Below are 23266 nucleotides of genomic sequence, written 5' to 3' on the forward strand. Positions count from 1 at the left end.
GGCCAGGAATTTCTGTGCCATGGTTTGTCTTCCATGTGCTTTGCTCTTTCAATATGGTGTTTATGGGACAGATGCTTGCCAGCCATGGTGTCTGCTGGCATGCAGGGCAGCAAAGCCCTGGTGTGCACAGCACTTACAGCTTTTGCCAAGTGTTGTGTGTTTGGGTGCTGTGTTGTGCTCAGTGAAAATGAAAGTTCCATGGCTCCTCAGTGAGGTCTCCTATCTCAGCTGGGGAGTTTCGAGGTGAGGGGGATGGGGGAAGGAAGGGCAGGAGGAAAGTAATTCTTCCTGTTACAGCATCTCCTGCTGTAACCCCTCTGGTAACCGACTGCCCAAGGAGCAGCAGTGGCTGCTGCCACTTGCAGCAAGCAGTGCTCAGCAGTGGCTGGATCCTGGGCTGCACACCCATCACTGCTGCTCAATGCTGTGACTGCAGCAGTTGTGATGTACCCTGCCAGCTGCTGAAGGGTTTCCTCAGCTGTTCCTCAGACAGAGAAGGCGAGAAGGGAGGTAGGAAAGGGGAAGCATTGCTTTGGCTGCAGCTCTTCCCACTGGCGATGAAAAACAGGCCCTGGCTGTGATGTGCTGTTTTCCTGGCGGTACACAAATATAAAGACACTGCAGTCAGTGACAAGCTGAGCTCAGCATGAGGGTAAGAGGTGCTTAATGATTTGCCTTATAAATTAGTGAAATAAATCTTGGAACTGGAATGGAAAATGAATGTTCCTCATTATGCTGCAGAGCTTTTATATTTGCTCTGGGAGGGAGAATGAGGACAAACAACATGTTGTTTGCGCCCATGCTACATGGAGCCAAGTCTGTGTCAGTGACCTCCTCACAAATTTGTAGGGTCCCCCTTTAGTACCAATCATCAGAACAAAAATGACCACTTTGCCATTTTGCTCAGACTAATGTGTAAGTCAGGAATGCATCCAAGGAATGTAGGGCATGGTGGAAGAAGGACAGTGCAATGGGAGCTCAGAGGGGGCTGTTCCCTGGGCGCTCTGCTCCCTTTAGGCCTGCAGTGACTGAGCTGCTCTTCTGCTGGACCTCAGTCTTGTGAAGAAGCTGAAATCTTGTAACTTCTCCTTAGCAGGACAGGGCCAGACCCTTTGTTGCGATGGCACAGCAGGCAGCTCACCAGACCGGCCTGCAGCTGGTGGTTAAGCTTCTCAGCTCCCATTCACTTGTGCCAAAGTCCTTCAGCTGGATTTGGGATTGAAACAGCAGAACGCAAGGAGAATTGAGTCAGCTGATGGATTCATAGGGCAGCATTAGCCTTAGTCTCTGCCACAAAACTACTCCCATGAGTTGGTGAGAATTCTGTACCACATCCCCTCCCGCGTAAACAGCAACATACAAAACCAGGACCCAGAGAAGCTGAAGAACTGGTTTTACTGCAAGCTGAACATATCTATATTTGTCAAATTGCAGCAGTGCGTTCTCTGTACTTCTGAGGATTTGTTTGCACCTGAAGTCCTACAGCATCGCTCAGCACAGCCTGCCCAAACACCACCTCCTCCCCCATCTCTCAGCAAGGAGTGAGCTGCGTCACGGCACAGAGGTGCTGGCAGCACCCAGCCCTGTGAGCTCCGTGTGTCGCAACCTCTGCTGGGTGCACTGCAGGGCCAGGGGCTTGGGCACAGCACCAGCACCAGCTAACTGCAGCACCTCACAGCAAAGAATACTGCAGAGCTTCCTGGCTGGCACTTGCTGCAGTGAAGTCAGTTATCTCAGCTGTGACTTCTTGGTTTCGCTTTGAAGCAGCCCCCTGCTTTCCTCATGGTGTAGCTGCAACCGAGCTGTACTGGTTGTTGGCTTTTAAAACTGAAAATGCTCCATCTTTGTGCCTTGCTTCTGCTGCAGATTGGATTTACACCAAAGAAGCGCTAAAGGTTCAGCAGTGTGATATGAAGAGGCACAGCCAGGGGCACAGGCACAACTAGCAGACAAACTTCCAAATAAGACTGACTCAAACTGGAGCCGTTTCCCAGCTGCCACAGGATGCTGTCCCCAGGCAGCCCCAGCTGCCAGCAGTAACACAAACGCACACAAATGCCTCTGGTTTCAAGAGCTACAGCAAAGAAAGTGTTTAATGTCACAAAAACATTGAAACGGACATTTTCCTGCAGCCCCAAGAGCCAATTTGAGCTGAAGCACAAAACCAAGGCTTCAAACAACCACACTGGTCAGCAGTCACTCCAACACCTATGGAGCAAATAGGATCATTATTATTGTTTTTAACCCATCTCCGGATGTATAAGTCACAAGGTGCTTGATCATTAGCATTCAGTTAACGAGTTTGACACAGAAACAGAGTGACAACAAATGAATCCGTCTGTGAGAGCAGCAGCTCAGCCCCTCCTGCAGGCAGCACCACATTGGGGCAGGGGCACAAAGGAGATGGAGTCACCTTCAATGTGGTCCTACGGCACTAGGCTTAAAGCAAGGCTGAAAGACACATTCCTGGAGTCACTGGCTCGGAAAGAAAGGCAAGGCATGCAAACCAGTGTTGCAAGGAAACCAAAACACCTGACTGGAGCTGAGAGCAGAGCACACGCAGAGCTCTGTCACCTCTGCTCACACAGCTCGGCGGCTGCGTTGTGAGCACAGAAGCACTGCAGGCAGCTGCTGCTCTCAGCTCTGCCTCTTCATTTCAAGGCAGCTTTAAGTGAGTAATTTAAAAACCGATAATCTCATTGCAGACGTAGCTCCGAACAGCTCTCCAGCTGCAAGTCAAGCGCGCCGCTCTACTTAAGAAAAACAATTACGTCTATAATACAGGAGACAAAGTAAAGCGAGTTTCAGATCAGCAACTCATGCAGTTGAGATACACACTGCTTTCAGAGGCCATGCACACATTTGACCATGAAACACCCAACAGAACAAAGCCCGTTTTTTAAATAAATATTGTTTCCAAATAGCTCAAAACCGAAGTTCAAGTGTTAAATAAAAAAAATCTGCCGCAGCAGCCTCAGTGCTGCTCAGATACCCTGCAGGATCCGATTCCTACTTTCTCACTTCATTTTATTATATCATCTGATATCAAAAATGTGTTCATTCAGATGAAGCCACTGAACTGCAGCCAAATGCTGACAGTATCAAGGCACAGTCGGTACCACCTGGGCAAAGTCCTGCGGGAAGGGAACACAAAGAGAAATGCAAACCGAGCTTCGAACTGAGGTAGACAGATCATGGAGACAGAGCAACAAGGGTTGGGGTTTTTTCCTTTTTAACCCTGCCAAGGAAAATGCTTTAGGCGACAATAAAGACATGTTAGTATTTCTGAGAGCGAGAAACTTTGTTTTGAAAAAACTAAATGCACAATTTTAAAATAGAAATTTTCCTCTTCTGTTACCAAAACAATCAGAATCATCATAGAAAACTATGCGTCTTTCTCGTAATAATTTCAGCCTGCTGTAGAACAAGCCACGTTAAAGCAGCCAGCTACCAGCGTGCTGTTCACAGTGTAAAACACGCAGCTCTTCAGCTGAGGAATGCAGAACAAGAAGCTGTACCTTAAGACATTGATAGCCTGTCTACACACAGACGTTGTTCCAGCTTTTCAGCCATGAAGTGTGATGTTTGTGGTCGTCATTGGTGTGCTGGTGCCTATGGCACTGCAGTGCTCACAGGGCAGCTCCCTCTCCTCAAGCTTCTGAGAGCTGGGCTTCATCCAGTGACCTGTGGAGCCAGACCCCATCAGCCATTCAGTTAAACTTCCAAAAAGAAAGACACGGGGAGAAGAAATCCCATTGACTTCTGTGAGAGAAAACCAAGCTCCCCAGTCACGCTACTGAACGATTGTGACCCCAGGAAGGCAGAGCCTAATGGCCAAAGAACAGCTCAGAAACCGGCCTGCGCTTCATGACAGACTCCTCGTGCTCCTCCTCCTCCACCACCTCGGAGAGCGAGCAGTATGAAGGAAATCCCCCTCTGGTTTTCGGCTTCCTCCTGGGGCCTGTGGTGGCAGTCAGCAGCTTGTTCAAGGACGAAGGCTTCCTCAAACCTTTGGTGAGATCGTAGAAAGCCATGTCATCGGATATGACCCCCAGGAAAGTGCTGGTGGAGCTCAGGATGGACGCAGCGATCTTGGTGCTCTTCTTGATGGGCACCGCGGGTCCCGTGGGGTGTTGGAGTGTAGGGTCCCCCAGTAAGCGCCTGACTGCCACAGAGGTCCCATCCTTCAAGTACTGGTGTGGCTTCTTCCCGCTGTAGTCCCTCAGGTCGATCTTGGCATGGTAGCTGCGGACCAGAACAGAGATGACGGCGTCCCGGCCATGCATGGCAGCGAGGTGCAGCGCCGTGTAGCCGCCGTGAGACCTGGCGTCCACGTTGACGTGGGCCCCTTCCTTCCCTGCTACATCGATGATGTTCCTCACCATGTCGCAGTTGCCATTCTTGGCGGCCCAGTGCAGGGCGGTGAAGCCCGAGATGAAGTCCCTGCGGGCTGCCAGGCTGGCATCACCCAACAGTAGCCCGTGGAGCTGCTGGGACCACTGCCCCTCAGCCGCCATCAGCAGCCAGCGGTGCTCAGCCTCCTCCAGCGGCACTTCTGTCAGCTCCTCGCTGGCCCGGTGATTCTTGGGGACCCGGCGCAGGCTGGGCGAGTGGCACCCGCCGTCCTCCTCATCGGGTAAGGGCGATGCGGCGGTCTCCGGCATTTCGGACCGCCCCGAAGCTGCAGCGGAGTTGGGAGCAGCCGGGGCCGGCACGCAGCGCACCGGCAGCATGCAGGGCTTGGGGGGCGGCTCCCTGCGGGCGTTTGCCCCGCCGGCGGGCAGCGGCACCCCGCCGCCTCCAGCCTGGAAGAGCCCGCGGAGCTCGGACACGGCCCGAGGCGACGGCAGCTCCTCGGGGGACGGCGAGGACAGCCGCTCCTCGGACGGGGGCTCGGAACCTCCATCCCCGCGCTGCTCCGGGGGCGGGCCGGGCCGCAGGTGCCTCCGCAGCACGACGAACTTGGTGCCCTGCCGCTCCTTCACCACCGCCACGGCGTTCACCGCCTCCTTGAAGCGCTCCCGCCGCTCCGCCCGCTCCGACGCGTCCCCGCCGGCCTCCAGCAGCGGCCGGAAGGCGCTCAGCAGCTCTGCGTTGCTCGCCCACCCGCCGCGCTCCCGCAGGAAGCCCAGCACGGCGGCGGGGCCGAGGGCGAGCTCCGCCATCCCGCAGCCACAGGTGGGGCCGCCGCCGCCCGCAGCGCTCCGCCGCCCGAACCCCCCGAGGCGGAGCTGCCGGGACCGGCGGGCAGCGCGCACCTGCGGGCCGAGGTGATGGAGCCGCCCGCTCCGCCGCCTCCGTCGATGGGAGCGGAGCGGGGCGGTTCGGCCGCGCCTCTCTCCTTTCTCCTCCCCGCGGGGCGGTGCTGCGCTGCCGGCGCTCCCGGGCAGGTGCGGGGTGAGGGGCAGGTGAGGGGCAGGGACGGCCCGGCTCCCTCCGCCGCTCTCCTCCTCCCGCCCCCAAGCGTGGGTTGGACGCGGCAGCCGGGCTCTCGGGGCCAACTTTGTTTGCTGGAGTATTTAACCGCAGAGTTTCTGGAACCGCGTGTTTAGCTGGAGGGGCTGGGGGAGAAAGGAGACTCGGCTGCTCGGGGAAGCAGTGTGTGTCCCCCGTCTGTCCCCATCTCCGCCCCCCCGGGCTGTGACAGACGTCACCTCCCCGCAGCAGCAAAGCGCAGCCGCGCGTCCCGCTGTGTTCGTTGTGTTGCAGGAGGAGGTTCACTCGGGTTTCTCACCCAACGCTCCATCGGCTGGTTCCTCTTTCAGCTCTCTACAACGGTGGTTTGGGGCTCGGCGTTGGCTGTTGGCGCGGCTCTGAGCAGCGGTTGGAGCTCTGCTCCCAGCGCCCGTCTGTGGCTCCGTGACTGCGCCCGGCACGAATGGGAGCAAAAGGATGGGTGGATGGCTCTGCGCTCTGAAATACGTTCTGTAGCGTGTGCTACTATGTGTCTGAGTGTATCTATGCTGTGTGTTTGTCTTTTGGCTGCTTAATACCTACTACAACACGCGCAACTGTATCACTGATGAAACCTTCACAGCATGCCTGCGCCTATTTGTGTGCATCTGACAGAGGAGAGGTGTTCTCTTTTCGTACAGAGAACTGTCTGACTGTGCTGCCATATCAATTACTTCTGCTTAAGCACTTCTCTTAATGTAATTATTGTTCTCAGCTCTACAGAAGAAAAGAAGCCTCAGAGAAACGCCTTTCCCCAGGAGGAGGAGGAGGGCTGGAGCCCTGCTGCAGGGACAACACTCAGGCACAAACTTGTTTTCTCCTCTGCTGAGTGTTGTGATTGAGATCAGTGAATCAATTCCTGAGTGACTGAACAGTTTGTCTAGGAAAACAGCAAGAGAGAGAACACAAAGCAAGCAGAGTCAGCGCGGCACAAAGACAGACAAAAGTAGCTCTCTGCGTGAGGATGGATGAGAAAAACAGAAAACAGGCTTTTGTTCTCCCTGCCTTAGAGTACAACTGAAATGGAATCTCAGCCTGTGCCCAAATCTCCATTTTGAAGGCGGCTCAAGGTGCAGCAGCCTCCACGCAGCGCACCTCTCTCCTTCCTGCCTCTCCGCACCCATTTGTGGTGATGGAAGGGATTGCTCAGTCCTTCCTTTGGCAGCCTTTCCCCTCCCGGCTCCATCCTTGCGTGCAGATCTCCAAAAAGCTATTTTATCTCTTGCTCACAAGCTGGCTCAGTGCCAGCTCCTCAAAATCGTTGTGCTGCTTCAGTGTTCTGTCACGCAATGGCACGCGGTCCTTGTGCTGCTCAGAGCAATTCAGTGCTTCTGTGGGCATCGCACACCTCTCATTACTGCCTTCAGACGTGGCTGTGCAGTAGCCCTCTGCTGAGAGAGCTGCTCGTGTGGGGGGTTTCACTGTATTAAGCAATGCTTTCCAGCTTATGGCATCCCTGCAGATCTGCCTTGCCTACTGCAGAGAGCTAATAATGAGCATCCCAAAATGAATTGCTATGGCTTGATTTCAACGTTAATCGTTCTTTCTTACTGGAATCTCTTGCAGGCATAAAAGAATCTCAGCAGTCCCTGATGCTGGCATTGCAAACCTTCAGCTGTGCACTGGGAGTAGAGTTCATACCTGACAATGAGCAAGAAGGGGGGAGGAGAAAACAGTTCTGAAGGATAGGCTTTTTTAATAAGGCATTTCCTTAACTTACAGCAGAAGTTAAGCTGTTTGAATGAATGTAATTAATATAGATAATAAATGAGCCCAGAGCACTGTGGGCATTGCTTACCCATCATCTGGAACTGCCAGCCTTAAAAACCACGAGAAGTTCTGCTGCTTCTTTTATGCCACCAAAAACCTATAAAGCAAATATTTTGTGTGAGGCTATTTAGGGATCTCTGTGGGCTGCTTTCAGGAGATTTCAAGCCAACTGTTACATGTCTTGATATTTCAGATTTACTGGCTGGGACAAAAGCAATGTACAGAAACCCACGATTCATTTGAGGCTGAGTCTGCCACCCCCTCAGGTGAGGAGGGCAATGGCCTCGTGGCTGCAATTATTCATACCACAAAAACCCTGGAAGTAAACTGGGAGATAAAGCACTGCATCGCAGCAAAGGAATGTCTGCGGCACTTCAGAACTGAAGGAGACAGCATCTCAGGTCCTGCTCCTTCCCACCAGGAAGGTGAAGTGCTATGGGGGAAGCAAAGGAGGAAGGAAGGGGGGATGTGTGGGGCAGCTGCAGTTGGATGTGGCTCTGCTGCTTTGCAGGAAGGTGAGCTTTGGCTGTGCTGGCTGCCAATGGCATTTCTACCTCCAGGAGAGCTGACTTTCCCTGAAATGAAGTCAGAACAAGCAGAATGACAGCACTCACCATTTTTCAGTTTCACTGTTGATATTTTCATGTAAACAAAGAGCATGCACTGTGAGGGGGAAACAGCTCCTCCTTTGTTCTCTGGAGAAATGCAGTAACCTTCAATGGATAAACAAGCAAGCGAAAGTCTGGGGAGTGGTGGGGGCGAAGGCTGTTTGCAGATAAAAGGCAGCAAGGTTCAGCTGTAACACCAGGATCTCAGCCATTCAGATGCAGCTATTCACATGTCTCAGAGTTTGTGGTTATAAAACATTGTTTATTCCACACAGGTGGTGGCATGACCTGCCCCAAACATCCCATTTTTCAGGTGGTGCCCATAAACTTGGTGGGTTCTGCCAGAAGCAACTGCACTGTCATTCCAGCAGAGCGATGCAAACCTGGCAGAGGTGCAGTGTGGGAATGCTGCCCTTCAGTGCAAAGAAGCAGGAAAATCTGGGGTCTGTTTCCAGCCATCCCAGCCACACTGCTGGGACCAGTCAGGAAATGGACCACAACTCCCACTGACCCTTCTTCAGGCTCAGGAAGATGACAGCACTTCTGTAGGAAAGCCTTCTAAGTCCCATACATTGTCAGTGTAACCAGCGAAAGTTGAACGAGGTTCTTGGTGGTTGTGCTGCTATAAACTACCCCAAACCATTTGATTTGTAAAGCTACCCAGGGGGAAGCACTGCATGAAACAGTTACCAACAAGCTGCTTCCTCTGGCCTGCGTTGCAGAATGTGAGAGGGTTGTGTTTATCTGCACCACCTGGATTGGAGGACCAAGGATTCTCATAGCACAGCTGAAAGCCAGAGCCAAGCATCAGCACTGCTGCAGTGCCTTGGAATCTCCTTCAAGTGGTGGAATTTCCTTTATGCCGTGGATCTTTGCATCTGACCTGAGGCTCAGGGATCCCAGCAGCTGTTGGGGATCAGCCTGTGTGAGCCTCCTGCAATGTCCTGTGCTGCATGGTCAGGGAAAAGGGCTCTTAATGAATGGCACTCAATGCACCTGGCATAATGGGATTTAAGCAAGTGTCAAGCAAGAACGTTGTGTTGTCTTAAATCAGGACTGCAAAGATTGCTTGTAATAGAAAAGAAAAAAGGAGTAGTTATTAAACATCAATGTCTGTTCATCTTTGCTTCTTTGTGACATACAGAGAAGGCCTAAAAATGAATCTCTGTCTCTATACAAGCAGTTCTACTTGCATCTGAAAACCAGAAAATCCAGATTTGGGTTCAGGGAGAACTGCAGAACCTTCAGGATCAGCAACAGGACTGCTGTGTGAGCGCCTGTTCTGGATAGCATCTCTGGCAGGCCTAAGTGAGCAGCGCAGCTTTGCTACCCTTGGCAGCTCCAGCGCAAGGCAGCACAAACCAAGAGCTGGTTGTGACTGCAAGATACTTTTTTTTATCTTCTCTTTTTTGTTATTTTTGGAGTCGAGAGAAAATAAATCAATGGATGGTGGTCAGCAACACCCTTTGTAGCAGAATACAACGCTGTCTTCAGCCAGCACAAATGCACGGACTATCAGAACTCATTCAGCTGTGGGTACTTCACTCAGGAAAGCTCTTCTTAACTGCACTGGATTGACCATATTTCAAAAAGCAGACAACTTGAATAACAGCTCCTCAGAAAATGCCTTGAAATTGCTTCAATGGCAAATACAACCTGCTTCCTGATCTCCAGTCCTCTGAGCACGAGCACTTGATGACCTTTGCCTCCTCCATTCATTAATCTATGCTTAATTTTCATATCCTGTTTTATTCCTCCAGGACAGCACAGCCACCTCCTGGGATGAACAGTGCAATGCAGAGCTCCTGCAGTGCGATTCATGTGAGTCCTCAGGAGAGCTGGGATGAGTTGGGAACACGCTGGGGTGTAACACACCATCTTGCACTGCTGTAATGCAGCAACCCCGTGCCTGCCAGCACAGTGCAGGCTCACTTATTTATACTGTGGTGGGAGCAAGAGACCTTTGGACAGATCACAAATAGCTGGCAAGGGAGAAGATGGAAGTTAATATGGAGCGCAGATCATAGAGTGTTATAATGAAGTATAAGTTCTGCTTTAATTTGGTTGCTTGAGGTCTTCAAATGTGCTTTAGGGCACTCCAAGGGCTGTGCTTTCATGGATGATGAATATAAAGGAACTGACATAGTGGCTGTCCCCCCTTTGCTTTCTCTTATCAAGAGGTTGAAACGTGGCGAACCTTTTTAAAAGGCAAAACAAGGTTATTCATTGTTTCCTAATAACTGGAGCTTTATAATTACATCATCACAATTAGGTAATGACTCTACTTGAGGCCTTTCTTTGTGCAGGATGCTGGAGCTCAAGCTGCGGTGGTGTGGGACCACCTGAGTTGATAACAATGAGTCCTGCAGACAGAACCACCCCAGGTAAGCTCTGCCGGGTCTGTTCCTTGGGAGGTGGCTGCATGCCTTCACCTCCCACTTCCTCCCGTGCTGCAGAGCATGCCTTCCTCTTCCTCCCAGGCTGTCACTCTGGCTATTTGTTCCTCCTCACATCTGAGCAGCACCAGTTAGGGCTGAGGTTGGTAAAGAATGCTTAGAAAAGAGGTCTGAGTGCGTGTCCAAAGGCACTGAAAGGATTCCCGCTGTGCTCACAGGAACCGCTGCCTTTTTGTTCAGACAGCAGCTTTTCACTGACCCCCATGCGTAGCAAGTTGTCAGCAGAGCTGACCTGCCTGGGGACCTCGGTGTGCTTTTGCACTCTTTGCCCAGGCTCACGTTCCATTTGGAGGCACAGACTGCTCCAATAAAGGATGGGGAGGGAAAAACGAGGACATCGGGGATAAACTGATGTAAAGAGCGGGGAAAGCTGAGGCGTGCCGCACGACGGGGACGCAGGTCGGGTGTGGAGAGCGAGCCGGTGGCTCTGAGCAGCTCCTCTCGGTAGGAACGCTGCAGCAGAGGGCACCACAAAGCAAGCAAATCTCCGCTCTGAGCTAACAGCTGGCGGAGCGCCGCAGAGGTGCCGGAAGGGAGCACTTCAACTTCAGCTCGCTGTAAGCAGCGGGCAGCGAAACAAGCCCAGAGATCACGCAACCCGCCGTCGCTGCGGTTCGCGTCCGCTGTCGTTGCAGCGCAGGGGCCCGACGGCACGCGGACCATCGCTGCGGTAACAGCCGAGCCCTCGTAGCTCCGGGCGGCGCCCCCAGCGGAACGGAACGGCACGCACCGCCCGGACCTCCCGCAGGCGGCAGCGCGGGGCACCCCCGGCCCTGAGCGCAGCGGCCGCCCCCGGGAGGCGACCGTGACGGCACGGCGGCCGCTCCCGCCCCTCCCCGCCCCTCGACCGGTGCCGGCGGAGGGGAGTTTCCAGGAAGTGGCCATATTGGATCCATTCAGCCGCAGCCACTCGGGGCGGGCAGAGCCCCGCGCCGCGCTCAGCTCCGGCCATGGCCGCCACCGACCTGGAGCGCTTCTCGGTGAGGAGCGGGGCGGGTTGGGGGCTGCGGGCGGCTCCCGGCGCCGGCGGGCCGAGGAGCGCTGCCCGGCGTTGTGTAACGGCGGTGGGACGCGGGCTGCCCGCATCGGCACGGCGGGCTGTGCGGGGCTGTGCTTGCTGCGGGAGGGCTGTGCGAGCTCCGCAGCCCGGTGGCGCCTCTTGAGGGCTTGTAGCTATAAAAACCTCTTTCCCGCACGAAATAGCGGAGCTCCGAAGCGAGGACTGCTGAGCGTGATGCTGCTAAATCAGTGGGAGCGGCGGCGGTTCCCGGATCGCCGGCGTGCTGCTCGGGCTCGGCCCTGCCGCCCTTCCCTCTGTGGCTGCTGCTTGCCAGCAGCCTCCAACTGCTGCGTTCCTCCCGGCCCCGAAGTTTCCATCTCGGAATTGCATTTGCAGGAGTGGAGCTGACCCGAAACTCGCGCCGCGTACAGCGCGCTGTGGGCTCCTTTCTAAGCGGGGAATGCTGCTGAGCTCCGGGCGGGCGGTTGGTGCGGAGCCCCGGAGGCAAAGCGCGGAGCAGCGAAGCGGGGCTGCGTTGGTTCGGTGTATAAATACCCGTAAGGCCGCCTCGCTGTGCCAGCTGGTGCTGCTCGGCTTTTCTTAGGTGTTACAGAGCTCTAAATGCTGCCGAGCCTGGGTGCGAGCCAATTTAATTTAGGTGTCTTCGGTGCGGGTACTTTGGTGCTCGGTGTGCTTACATCCATGTGCTGTCGCCTTTTTTTTTTTTTTTTTTTTTTGTCTTAAATAAAAGTTCCTAAGTGCTTTTGGCTCCCACTGGAGCAGGGTGAGATGGCTGAACTGCAGCGTGAATTCAGCGCCCAGCTCCATTAGTGGGAAATCTTCTGATGGTGTACGGGAGCAGAGATGGGCTGGGGGGGGGGTCCTGCAGCCCGTGGGTTCCTCGGCTGCTCTTTGCCTTTGGGCTCGTTGGTCCGGGGCTGTGGTACAGCACGGTGGCTGAGCAGCATCTCCTCTCATTCTGATGCAGGGCTGGGTGCTGCCCTGCTCGCTCTGCTCCCTCCATCCTCAGTGCCCACTCTGCCTCTGCTGCTGCTCCCCCAGCAGAACCGTGGGCACCTCCCGGTGGAGATGTTCCACTTGTTTGTTCAGCGGTCCTCAGAGCTTTCTGGGTGTCACTCTGTGGCGCCGTGCCTCAGTTTCCTGAGTGTAATTTTGAATGGGAATGGTTTGCTACTGCCAAGAAGAAGTGATGATATTTATTTTCACCAGCTGTTTGTATCTGCAGGGGGGAAATAATGTGTATCAAAACCTCCTCCAGAGGCTTTTTTAACAGTAATCCCACTTTTTGGGTTGGTGAGGCTATTTTTAACTGTCCAGCTGACACTGACCTCCTGGAACATTGAACGTTGACCTCCTATCCAAACTCCTTAGTTGGGCTAATGTGTTCAGAAAACTCCCCTTGCACAGTCCTGCCAAGCACCTCTGCCCCCAGCACAATACAGTTCCCTTGAGGTGCTGCTGTTGGAAATGCCCAACAAAATAAATGAAAGGAAGCTGGGCTCTGAGCAGCAGGATCACAGCAGCCTTGCTCAAGTCAACCTTTGTTTCTGTGAATGTCGTGCCTTTGTTTTTGTCAATGCTGTGTTTGTGAGAGGTTGGCTGGGCTGCCCTGGGAATGTGCCACACCATTGCCTTGCTGGGGACCTGAGCTGCAGGCATGGTGCTGAGCAGAAAGAAAGCTGATGAGTAGCTGGGGGTGGCATCTCAGCCACACTCAGATTCACTAACAGCTCACTTCAAGCAGAAACTAATGACTTTATGTAATCTGGGCTCTGTGTATGGAAGTTTGGGTCAGTTGTGAAATGCTTCATCAGAGCTTCCCCATTCAGGACCATTCACCGCCACGTGCGGCGGTGCTGGAGTGGACGCTGGCAGTGTTAGCAAAGGTATGGAGAGCAGAAGGCAGAATGTGCTTGAAATGCATCAGGGAGATCCAGAAGCCTTGTAGGAAGCTGGCAAATCTGGAAAGAGAAATGAGGGAAAAGCAACTGGAGATGCATGGGAGAGTAAATGGGATGAGATGTGAGACCCAGGCTGGTAGACAGCTTTGCTTTAGTGGTGCTTTTGCAACCACCAAATGTTGTTAGTTCTGTCTTTTCAAGCAAAACCCTTCAGCCTCCTGGGATGCTGCCTCTCTCAGGACTGAATTAAGCATCTCACGGAGGTTCAAAGGCTGTTCCTTGAGCTTGAGGCTGAGCTGTGTGTATGTGAGGAGGGGCAGATGCGTTCAGCCTTCACTTTGGACTGAGAATAAGGATTTAGCATTACACTGTAAGTTGTGCAAGTGTCACAGCTGATTGCTTTGTGTGCCCACTGTGGCTCTGTGTGTGGGGAAGGGCTCTGCGGAGATCGGCGCTTAGTGAAGAGAGTTCTGGATGTGTGCACAGGGTGCTGCTTAGAAGGTTTTATCAGAAAAACCACTGGGAACCTCTGCACTGTGCCTGTCCCTGCCATAGCTGCTTGGGTTGTGATAAACTTCATGCATTGCTGCTGGTGTTTTCTGGAACCTCGTGTTTTCTTCCCTGATTGCCTGCATGGCTGAAAGCTCCTCCATGTGAGGGCCAGCATTACGTGCCTTTGCCCATGGAAGGGTGGGCTGAGGACAGCTCTGTGTGCCTTGGCTATGGCAGTGCGGTTGCCAGAGGCCATGTGACGGCTGATCCTAAACATAGGCTTACAATCAAATGCTTGAGGAAGATGTTTCCATCACTCAATTACAATGGAAATCGGGGTTTGCTTGGACTCGGACATCCCTCCTTCCCCCCACCTTGTTATTTGCCCAGTCAGAGCCACTATTTGGAAGTTCCAGGGTTAAACTTCCTGGGTTGTGTTTTGTGGGTGTGTGCTTTTTGTTTTTTGTTTTTTTTTAGCTTTATGATGAGCTCCCATTTGGAAGAAGTCATTCAGGTGTTCCCCCATGCAGCGCTGAACAGAAGCGACAGATTTTTCTCCGACCTGCTAACGATGTGCCCCAGGAAGCAGCGCAGTGGGAGCAGCCCCTGTCCCTCTGTGGCCTGGCAGCCATTCTGCTGCTTTGGGAAGGAGGGTGGGAAGTGCTGTTCCATGGCAGCAGGCAGATCGGTAGCTGCCTCTCTTTTCCTGCAGTCCCTCCTGGGGAAGATTGCCTGTCCTCATGCAGGAAGCCAGCTCTGACTGTTTCAACCACAGGACCAATTTACCCGACCACAGTCCGCTGCAGTTAAATACTTATTTGGAATGTATATGCTGGGAACAAACGTTGCCCAGGAAAAGATTTTTGTATGTTTTCCTACCCTGCTGCGGTGCTGTCGGCGAATCCAGAGCATCTCTTCCTCTTGCAAAAGAGATGCAACACGTTGTTCTGCGTGGGAGCTCCGGAGCTGCTCTTACCCGCTCGTAATCACAGCGAGCGCCGAGGCGGTGGGTGGAAGGACGTGAGCTGGCAAATGCTGGAGCTGAGCGTGCCCTCTGCATCGGCAAAACAAATGAAGCCTGAAGAATAACTCTTTCAGGAGGCCGGAGCAGCATCAGGACTCATTGTCAGTGCTGTGGTGGCAGCTGTCAGCCCGTCCCCAGTGTTGCTGGAAGGCCAAAAGCTCCCTAAATGCTGTCTTCTGTAGGAGAATGCCGGTGCTGTCACCAGCTGCGGTGAGAGGCGCAGCCCCATCTCCGGGTGCCCCTGCTGTCCCTGCCCATGCGGTGCCCTCAGATGTCTGCAGGAGCCACTGCTGTGCTCGTCTCCCTCCTCCTCGTGCTCCTCTGGCTCAGAGGTTGGGAGGGGAAGAAATGGCATGATGCTGAATCGGCCTCTCCTGGGTTGTGCAATGAGGGGGAGGCAACGGGAGGGGTGCAGGTGGAGGTGTGTATGTGGAACGTGTCCTGGCAACGTTGGGGCTGTGGGCAAGAGGGGTGCCCTGCTTGTTTTGGATTAGTTGCAGTCTTTAGAAATAGTGTTGCCCCGTCCCATGCTTAGTTTTGATTGTGGGGGCTGTGTACACACACACAAAGCCTGCCTGTTCCTCGCCTTCTCCACATGTATGCATGCCATGAGCTCTGGGTTTATACCTGAAGCTTGACATTCAGATATTCGAGGCAGTGGATGGATAGGAGAGCTCCATTCAGCAGCTGAAGTGAGAAGAATTCCTAAGTCCAAGGCTTTTCCTCAGTCCTGGCCAGCTCAGGCTTCCTCCCAGAGCCTCACCTCCAGTGTGGGACCTCTGCAAGCATAGGTGGATTCAGGCTGAGGGTCAGTGCTCTGAAATGGTGTGACAGCATCCAGAGGGCTGTGGCAGGGAGAACTGCGTGCTTCATCCCCAGTCATCACCTCCAGCCTGCGGGCAGAACGTGGAGTCGGGGCTTTGGAGGCACCACTACGTTTAGATGTCCAGATTCCTTTGTGAAGCCAGAAAGCATCCGTCTCCCACACACATGAAATTCCAGAGATGTCAAACAGCTGGAGAGAGGTTCCCATGGAGCACCCTGCCTCAGGGCCAGAAATGGAAAGCTGTTCTTCCTGGTGCAGTTTCAAAACCAGATGATGGCAGGAAGCTGCGGGGCTGCAGCCCATGCTGCATTTCTGCTGAGCTCTCTGGGCTTTTTCATCCTCCTGGAGCATGAGGTGGTGTGTTGAGCCCGTGCCACCTCTGCATGACGTGTGCAGGGAAACACGTGGGGAATGTCTGCAGAGCTCTCCCCAGGCAAGGAGCATTCCAACTGGTTCCTGCTGTAACCAGGGGCAGGATGCAGCCCTTGGCTTCCACGTGGCCTGGAGCTCTCCAGGAGGAGATCTGCTGCCTGCAGCAGGCTGCACGGGCATGCCTAGAGCTGGGGGCTGGTGCAAAGGGCTGGAAATCAAACCACTGTGCAGTGGCACCCAGCACTGCCTGGCTGTGCTGTGCTAAGCAGCGTGCGTTGCTGCAGGCTCAGAGCTGCTTGGGTTGGAGTGATGTCTGTGATCCCTTGTCCATACCCTGCTCACAGCGAGCTGCTCCGGGCCTTGGATCCTAATCTGATTTGGAGCTGTCATTCAGCTCTGTCATGGTAAGAGCATTGCCCAGGGAAGGGCTGCCAGAGCTGGGCCTCCCAGGAGCTCTGTCCTTGTCTATCTGTTCTGGCCTGCGGTGGTGGGTACGGGTTTGTGCCATCGTTTCAGAGACACTGAAGAGTCCTTTCATGTTATCCTTTGCTATACATTTAATTTTATTTTTCCATTGTTGAGTCTTCCAATTAAAGGCATTCTGTGCTAATATGCTCTGATGCCTTTTGGAGGCATGTTAATGGGGTATCTAGCAGTCAGCTTGTTATGGTGATGACCATATTTGTGAGACTTCTCATCCAGGCAGTACCACAAAGAGCCTTGTCCAGGTGTGGAAGGGCTGTTTGTGGAGATGCTGTGGGATGGTTCCATGAGGCAGCCAGAAAAAAGTATGCAGCGATGCCCAGAACTCTTGAGTTCCCACTAGAACATCCCTGTTCCCTTGTTTAATGATATAAGGAATCGTTTTTATTGTAATTGGGCAATACGTTCTGGAAACGTATGTGGGAATTCAACATGTTTATTTTAAGTGGTAACTAAAACAAATAGTTTTGGTGGCCGATATCCAGCATGGCTGGGTAATGACATGGTGGGGATCCGGATCTTTCTTTCCTTGCGAACACATCTTTCTAACAGCCCCAACCCTTCCTGTGCCACTCCTTACAGGTAGGCTCTGTTTCTTGGCATTGTCCCATATCTGTCTGCATGTGCCCAGCTGGGATCAATGAGGATGTCCTCTCCTCGTGGTCAGAAGGAGGGGAGGGCACAGATGGGCAAGTGGGAGCTGAGAGTGCATCTGCTGCCTGGGATGAGCATGGGAAAGTCCCGTGCTAGATAAGGGGTGAGCTCAGTGTTCTGCTGGCCTTGGTTGACTGAGCAGTTCCATTGCATTGGAAGGCTGAGCACATTGTGGGTGAATAACCTTGGGAAGGAGCGGGCTGGGGGGGTTGGTGTGTGCTTGTTTGTCTGCCATGGGGTTCTTTGTAAACAGAGTGAAGGGAAAGCTGTGTTTGTGTTCTGGACTCTGCTTTCTTGGTTTTGAATAGCTCTTGGGGGATGGAATTCTCAGGCTGCTGAAAAGCTGAACTTTCTCATCCTTTAAGGTCATTTCGGAGGAAATGTCTCTCATTTTTGGTCCCACAGTCGTCACTGTTGTAACCGACTTTCCTCGTTCTCCAGGCTGTGTTCATGTTTGCAAAACATTGTGTGCATAATGCCCGGCAAATCCTGTTTTGCTTTGTTGTAAACTCCCATCCAGGACTTACGTGATAGGGACAAAACACATGTTAATCCTCTCTCAATTAAGAAAGACCTTGCAATTAATTAGTTAGACTTCTCAACAGTCTTAGGGAAATGATGAAACAACAGATTATGAAAAGGAAACGTGGAATTTTATTTTTAGCAGGAAAAGCTCTGAGGGAGGTTAGAAGCAGAAGCAGTCTGTTTGTTTGCAGAAAATTAAAACTGATGTTGCATTCACAGGTTGGGAATGTATCATCTTAGTGTGTGTTGTGTAAGGAAGATGAGAAGCGCTGCACTCCCTTCAGACTCAGCTCTGGAAGTCAGCAGAGTGAAGCTTTAGGCCCGTGCCAGCTCGTTTGGCTCTGTTAGAGATGTGTGGGATTCTTATTTTACCTCTCAGAGCAAGGAAGGCTGTGAGGCTGTGCTGCAGCTCAGCTGTTGGCTGCTGCACTGAGCCGAAGGCAGTTGCCTGCCCAATGCTGTGCAGAGCTCGCCTGCTTCCCTGGGAGCTGCAGGGACACAGGGAGTGCTGTGAAGCACCGTTGTGCTTTGCTGTTGTTTTTTGTTTGTGGGAGAAGCATCACTTCAGGCAACGTAACCTTCAGCCCTGAAGCGGAGAAGCTCAGTTTTCTGTCTTCTGTCTCCATGATGCTGAGCAGCTTTCATTTCTGTTTGACACATCTTGGTGGTGACTCCATCACTGCTTCTCCTGCAAAGTTTTGCCTGCCTGGAGCGCAGCTGGGAGGAGTGTGAATAAAGACTGGAGTGTCTGGGAACATTCTTGGCATTCTTTGCAGAGCGGTTTAAAGGGGGGCTGGCAACTGTTGGTTGTGTTGTTGTTTTGTTTTGTTTTTTTTCCCCAGTGTGAGGTTTTCTTTGGGGGAGATTGCAGCGTGGGCTGGGAGCATGCAGTGGGAAGCCTGCAGCAGCTGGAGGTGTCCGGCTGCAATGCTGCATCCAGGGAGGGATGGCTCAGGTGTGGTCCAGCATGCAGTGTGATGGAAAAGAGGTAGAAGTGAGGGCCGCTGGGGTTCTCCCAGCCACTGCTGGAGTGCTGGGCATCACAGTGTTGCAATCAACAGCTCATAGGGCTGCCGTGCCACAGCAAGGAAAATACTTCTGCCTTCCCTGCAAAGACACAGCTCACGCTGTCTGAGCTGCATCCTGTCTGACCAGCAGAATGGATCAGTGAGGGGCAGCAAAGTGAAGCAGGCAGCTGTTCTAAGAGAAGCAGTAAATCGGTGTAAACCCCACGTTTAAAGTTCTCTCTCTGTTTTTCTTTCCCCAGCCCTCCATGGCTTCTTACAAAGCAGTAAGGATCTGGAATTTTAAGCACATGCTTAAGATTAACTGAGAATGTTCAGGCTTGAGTATGTGCTTGCACTCGGCAAATCTGCTCGAGATTAGGTGGCATTTCTGTGCAAGGGCTTTAGCTGAAGCGATGCTGAGGTCTCCCACGATCAGCCCCAGTGGCAAGTGTGCTTCCTTCCATCCCCAGCACTGCAGGAGACCTACCTGAGCCCCCTGCCCAGACCCAGCGTCCTTGAGCTTGGCAAAAGGAACATTTTCTTCCTGAAAACTTGAGTCTGTCCTGCCTGAGTGTGTGCTGGCTGCTGGTCCCTTGCAGATGTCAAGTGGCTTTTGTTGGGAATGTCCAGAGATGAAGGAGAGCTTCAGAAAGCCTGATTTGTCATCTCTGTCAGCACTGATCCAGAAACTGGGCCACGTCCCAGGGAGTGCCTGCTGGGACAGAGCAGCTGAATTTGGCATCTGACGTTGTTTGCCCACAAATCTCGAGGCAGGTGCTTAAGTGCTCTGTGACTCAGTTTCCTTGTGAAATGGGGATAGAGCAGCAGTGTCTGAGCAGGACCTTGCAGTGAGGTGTGTCTGGGGGAGGCCCCTCAGCATTCCATCTGGCCCTGCTGTGCAGTGCTGCTGGGGCCCGCAGCGCCCGGGTGCCAGCATGGCAGTGTGTGGGGCCAGCAGCCACGTGGGTTTGAAAAGCAGCCACGTCTCGCTCAGCCCTTCCTCAGCTTAGCTGTAACTGAGGCTCCCTGTGTCACAGCTGGATGATTTCCTGGTTCCATGCATTTCCACCGAGGAAACAAGGGGAAGAGCATTTCATAAACCCCATTGGCATTTGTATTAAATCCCTGTGTTTCATGCCCTGTTGTGGAGTGTGGACTAGGAAGCAGGAAACAAAAGGCGTTGTGCTGTGCCTACAGCGGCCCCAGCTGTGCTGGGTGCAGGGTGCGCTCCTGCAGCGCTGGCTGCTGCATCCCTGCTCTTCCTCTCCCTGATCCCATCGGGGAGCTGCAGTCTGTCTGCTAGCACTGCTTTCTCGTTGCATTTTGATTTGATTGTAAATTGCAGGGTGCCTGGCATGCTGCTCCGTGACTCCCGTCTGCCCACAACTATTTCCAGTGCTGCAGAGCTGGCAGGTGGGGGGTAGGGATGTATCCTGACTGTGCCTGGGTAGGAGGGGAGCCGTGCTGCGGGGTCCTGCAGGATTTAAGTTCCAAACGTCAACTTGGCTGGAGGAGTTGATGAACCCAGAAGCCCCCAGAAGTGGGAATTGAAGCACTATGGAAAATAACGTGCAGAGATTGTTGCCTCTTATTGATAATTACGCACGTGTGTAAAATGTGAATGGAAAAAGCTCGAGGAGAGAGGAACGTGAAATCCTGTTGGCTCTGGGCTCCTGGGACATGAAACGTTCCCCCCCAGTGGCTGTGGCTCTGCCTGCAGCCCAGAGAGCCACTCTCTGGCTGTCCCTGGGCTGGAGCTCATGGTGGCAGCCCATGTTGCTTACAGAAAGAAGAAAGGCCTTTGCTGCTTTGGAAGATGTCTTCCAAGATGCCTTGGAAGATGTCAGCTATTTATCTTTCCTGTGTTTATTTGCACTTTGGAAAGGGACAAAGGCACCATCGGCACAGGAAAGTGCTGTGTTACCTCATCCGTCGCAGCTTGAAGGCTCTGCACTCTGCTCACAGTTTGGCTGAGAAGCAGCAGTGCAGTTTTTTGGGGGGTTTCACTCTTGGTTTTACAGAGCAGTTCACACATTGCCCATACACTGCTGTGTCTGCTGCAACGAGGCAGCCAGCATTGTCTGATGCAGAGAAATACAAGCGTGTGTCACTGAAGAGCATTTCGTGTCAAGATCAATTGAGGAATGATACCACTCTATTTATTTATTTCATTTTTTAAGTAATTGGTGTCAGAATGGTCTTTTATGCTCCAGTCCTGGTCAGTTCATTCTGCTCCCAGCGTGACAGCAAGGAGGACAAGGGCAGTGCATGGAAGGCTGATCCCCTTGGGTTGCACAGGCAGAAGCCACTTCTCCTGGGAGCAGCCGTCGGACCATGTGATGATGCAGATTGAAACTGATGCAAATTGGGAGGTGAAGCAAGAAGAGACTGGAAGCAGGAAAGCCGTGATCAGTTTTTTTTCTATTTTTAAAGCATTGCAGGAGCGTTGGTTGTTGCTCCTTCTCCTCATGTTTCCTTAATCCTTGTTTCTTCTAATTGGCATGTGGGTACTGTAGTGACTCCTCATAGGGAGCCAGATTTAGAAACAGAGAACTCGGTCTGATTGTGTTTCTCCACTGCCTTTTCCATCTCCCTTGCAATAAGAGGGCAAATGACATCTTCCAAGGAAGTGGTTTGTGGCCAGCTGCCTTGTTCCTGCTGTGACACTGTGCTGCAGATGGGCTTAGGAAGCCAATGTGGGTTTGAAATGCTGCTTTCAGTTCCCTGGTGCAGCTGCAGGAGTGGGCCAGCGTGCTGTCATGCATCCTCCAGCAGGGCCAGGTGAGCCCGGTGCTGTACAGCAGGCTCCAAGTGCTGTGATTTGAGGTTTGCTTTTGGTTTCTGTGGTGCCTGGTGAAGCACGGCCACTGCCTGTCTGTCCAATGACTGTGATGTCGTTGGACCAGAGCTGGAGATCGATTCTCTCAGGGATGGCCACCGTTCCCATCATGGAAGTGCCCCCAGGTGCCATTTGTGTGTGTGTTGTCAGGATGGATGCAGGATGGAGCATCCATTGCAGGCTTAACATGTTCCAAGGACTTTGGATTTCAAAATGATCCAGCTCTGCTCTGACCTTCGCTGACTCCTTTGTTTCCCACCGAATTCCAGATTCAAAATAAAGCTCATTCCCTCTTCTCAGTGTTTCAAGCCCTTCCTGTCAGCTCAAGGCACAGGAGATCTTCAAAGAGTGCATTCCTCTAAAGGCTCTGCATAGAACCCCAGGAGCTGCCCGTGGTGGGATGCTGCTGAAGCAAGGTCAGGGCTGCTTTGGCAATTCATGCTCAGAGCCATTGTGAGCCCTTAAGTACCATGGTGCAAAATGACCATGTGGGCCTCAGGGATGCTTGGCTGCCCCTCAGCTCTTGGCAGCCCGGGGAGGGGTCTGCCACCCAGTGAGCAGCAGTGCAGTGGTCTCTCCAGGCTGTGAATGTGGGTCTCACTGGGTGTTGTGAAGGGAGTGCTGCAGGAGCAGAGTGAGCAACGGTGGGTGCTGCTCTCCACAGATGAGTGCACCAAATGCTGCAAAGGAGTTGGACTTCTCAGGGAAATTGCTTGCATTCGTAAGGCTGTCATCCTGTAGTTGATGGATTGGACGAGAAGAATAAAATGAAGAGAACCTTTGTTTACTATTATCATTACTGTTTTCCCCTGCTCTTACTGACTACATTGCAGCAGTTATTGCTGTGCCAACAGCAGGGCTGCCCGGGAGCTGGGATGGAGCGGAGCGTGCTGTGCACAGAGCCAATGGTTTCTGTGCTTTGGTATCGGCAGCGTTTTGGACCCCATCCAGGTTATTATCACTGCTTACAGAAGTAAAAGCAAACTGTGCACTTCAAGGTCACAGACAAAAATATGTCCCTGAAGTTTGGCTCTTTGGCTTGGGGATTTTGGGAGATGATGAGCAGTTTGGGGTAAGAGTATTTTTGTCCTGTAACCAACGGCTGACCAGAGGAGGGCACAGCCCTGCACAGATGCAATCTTCTCTCTGTCTGAAGCACGACTGAGTTCTCAGTGTCTCCTCTCCTCGCTGGAGCCTATTTTAAACCCAAGCAGCGGTGCTGCCTGTTGCCTGGAAACCTCCTCCGAGCCCAATTGTAGCCATCCGCAGCTCCATTTATTTCCTTTCCAAAGCACCATCCCAGGCTTCTGCTTTGTGCTTTTTGTTTGCTTGGCTTGTTTATTATCTAAACCAAGAAGGAACAAAACTCAGTGACTTTGTGGGAATGTTTTTTTTTTGCTTGTCAGCACATTGTGGTGATGGCAGCTGGAGTTTGGCACCATGTAAGGGTGTCCAGGCAGAGCAGGGCTGGGAGCAGCCGGAGCTGGGAGGATGGGTGAGACCCAAAGGGACCCCCAGCTCTACCACCATTGGGTCTGGGGGTTCTTATGCTGCTCTGTGACCGTCTCCTTGTAAGGGAAGAAATATCTTGGAGCCCTTTCTGCCCCCAGTTCCTGCAGCTGAGCGTGGTCTGGTGTCTCTCCCACAAGCTGGGGGCTCACCATGATGTCAGCACCCCTCCTGCAGAGCTGTTGGTTGGAGCTTTGTTGTCACTGCAAGCTGACAGATGAATGGAGGGAAGCACAACCTGGAGATTTCTGTGTCTATGGAGCCCTTTTTAATTCACTTAGCATTTGCCTAAATGATTGGCCACCTTGGAGCCTTAATTGGCACA

The 23266-nt window shown here is 52.8% G+C and overlaps 2 protein-coding genes across 3 annotated transcripts in view; one reads left to right on the top strand and one right to left on the bottom strand.

Moving 5' to 3' along the window:
- Positions 1 to 2572: 2572 nt before the first annotated feature.
- Positions 2573 to 11240, bottom strand: SOWAHA (sosondowah ankyrin repeat domain family member A). The gene is given in 8 exon segments (XM_042881798.1): positions 2573 to 5192; positions 5194 to 5309; positions 5312 to 5380; positions 5383 to 5505; positions 5508 to 5559; positions 5562 to 5615; positions 5617 to 5729; positions 10949 to 11240. Coding segments are annotated over 8 exon segments (2184 nt in total). The 3' UTR covers positions 2573 to 3827.
- The window catches only part of SEPTIN8 (septin 8), a 28742-nt gene continuing 16642 nt past the window's right edge, over positions 11167 to 23266 (top strand). For both annotated transcript variants that reach the window (XM_042881565.1, XM_042881566.1), the window contains exon 1: positions 11167 to 11268. In XM_042881565.1, the coding sequence (XP_042737499.1) occupies positions 11239 to 11268 (30 nt within the window). In that variant the 5' untranslated portion in view covers positions 11167 to 11238. The remainder of the gene's footprint in view (positions 11269 to 23266) is intronic.

The sequence above is a fragment of the Lagopus leucura genome, unplaced genomic scaffold (assembly GCF_019238085.1).
Source record: "Lagopus leucura isolate 7727_CA_CO unplaced genomic scaffold, USGS_WTPT01 Super-Scaffold_100030, whole genome shotgun sequence".
NCBI lineage: Eukaryota > Metazoa > Chordata > Aves > Galliformes > Phasianidae > Lagopus > Lagopus leucura.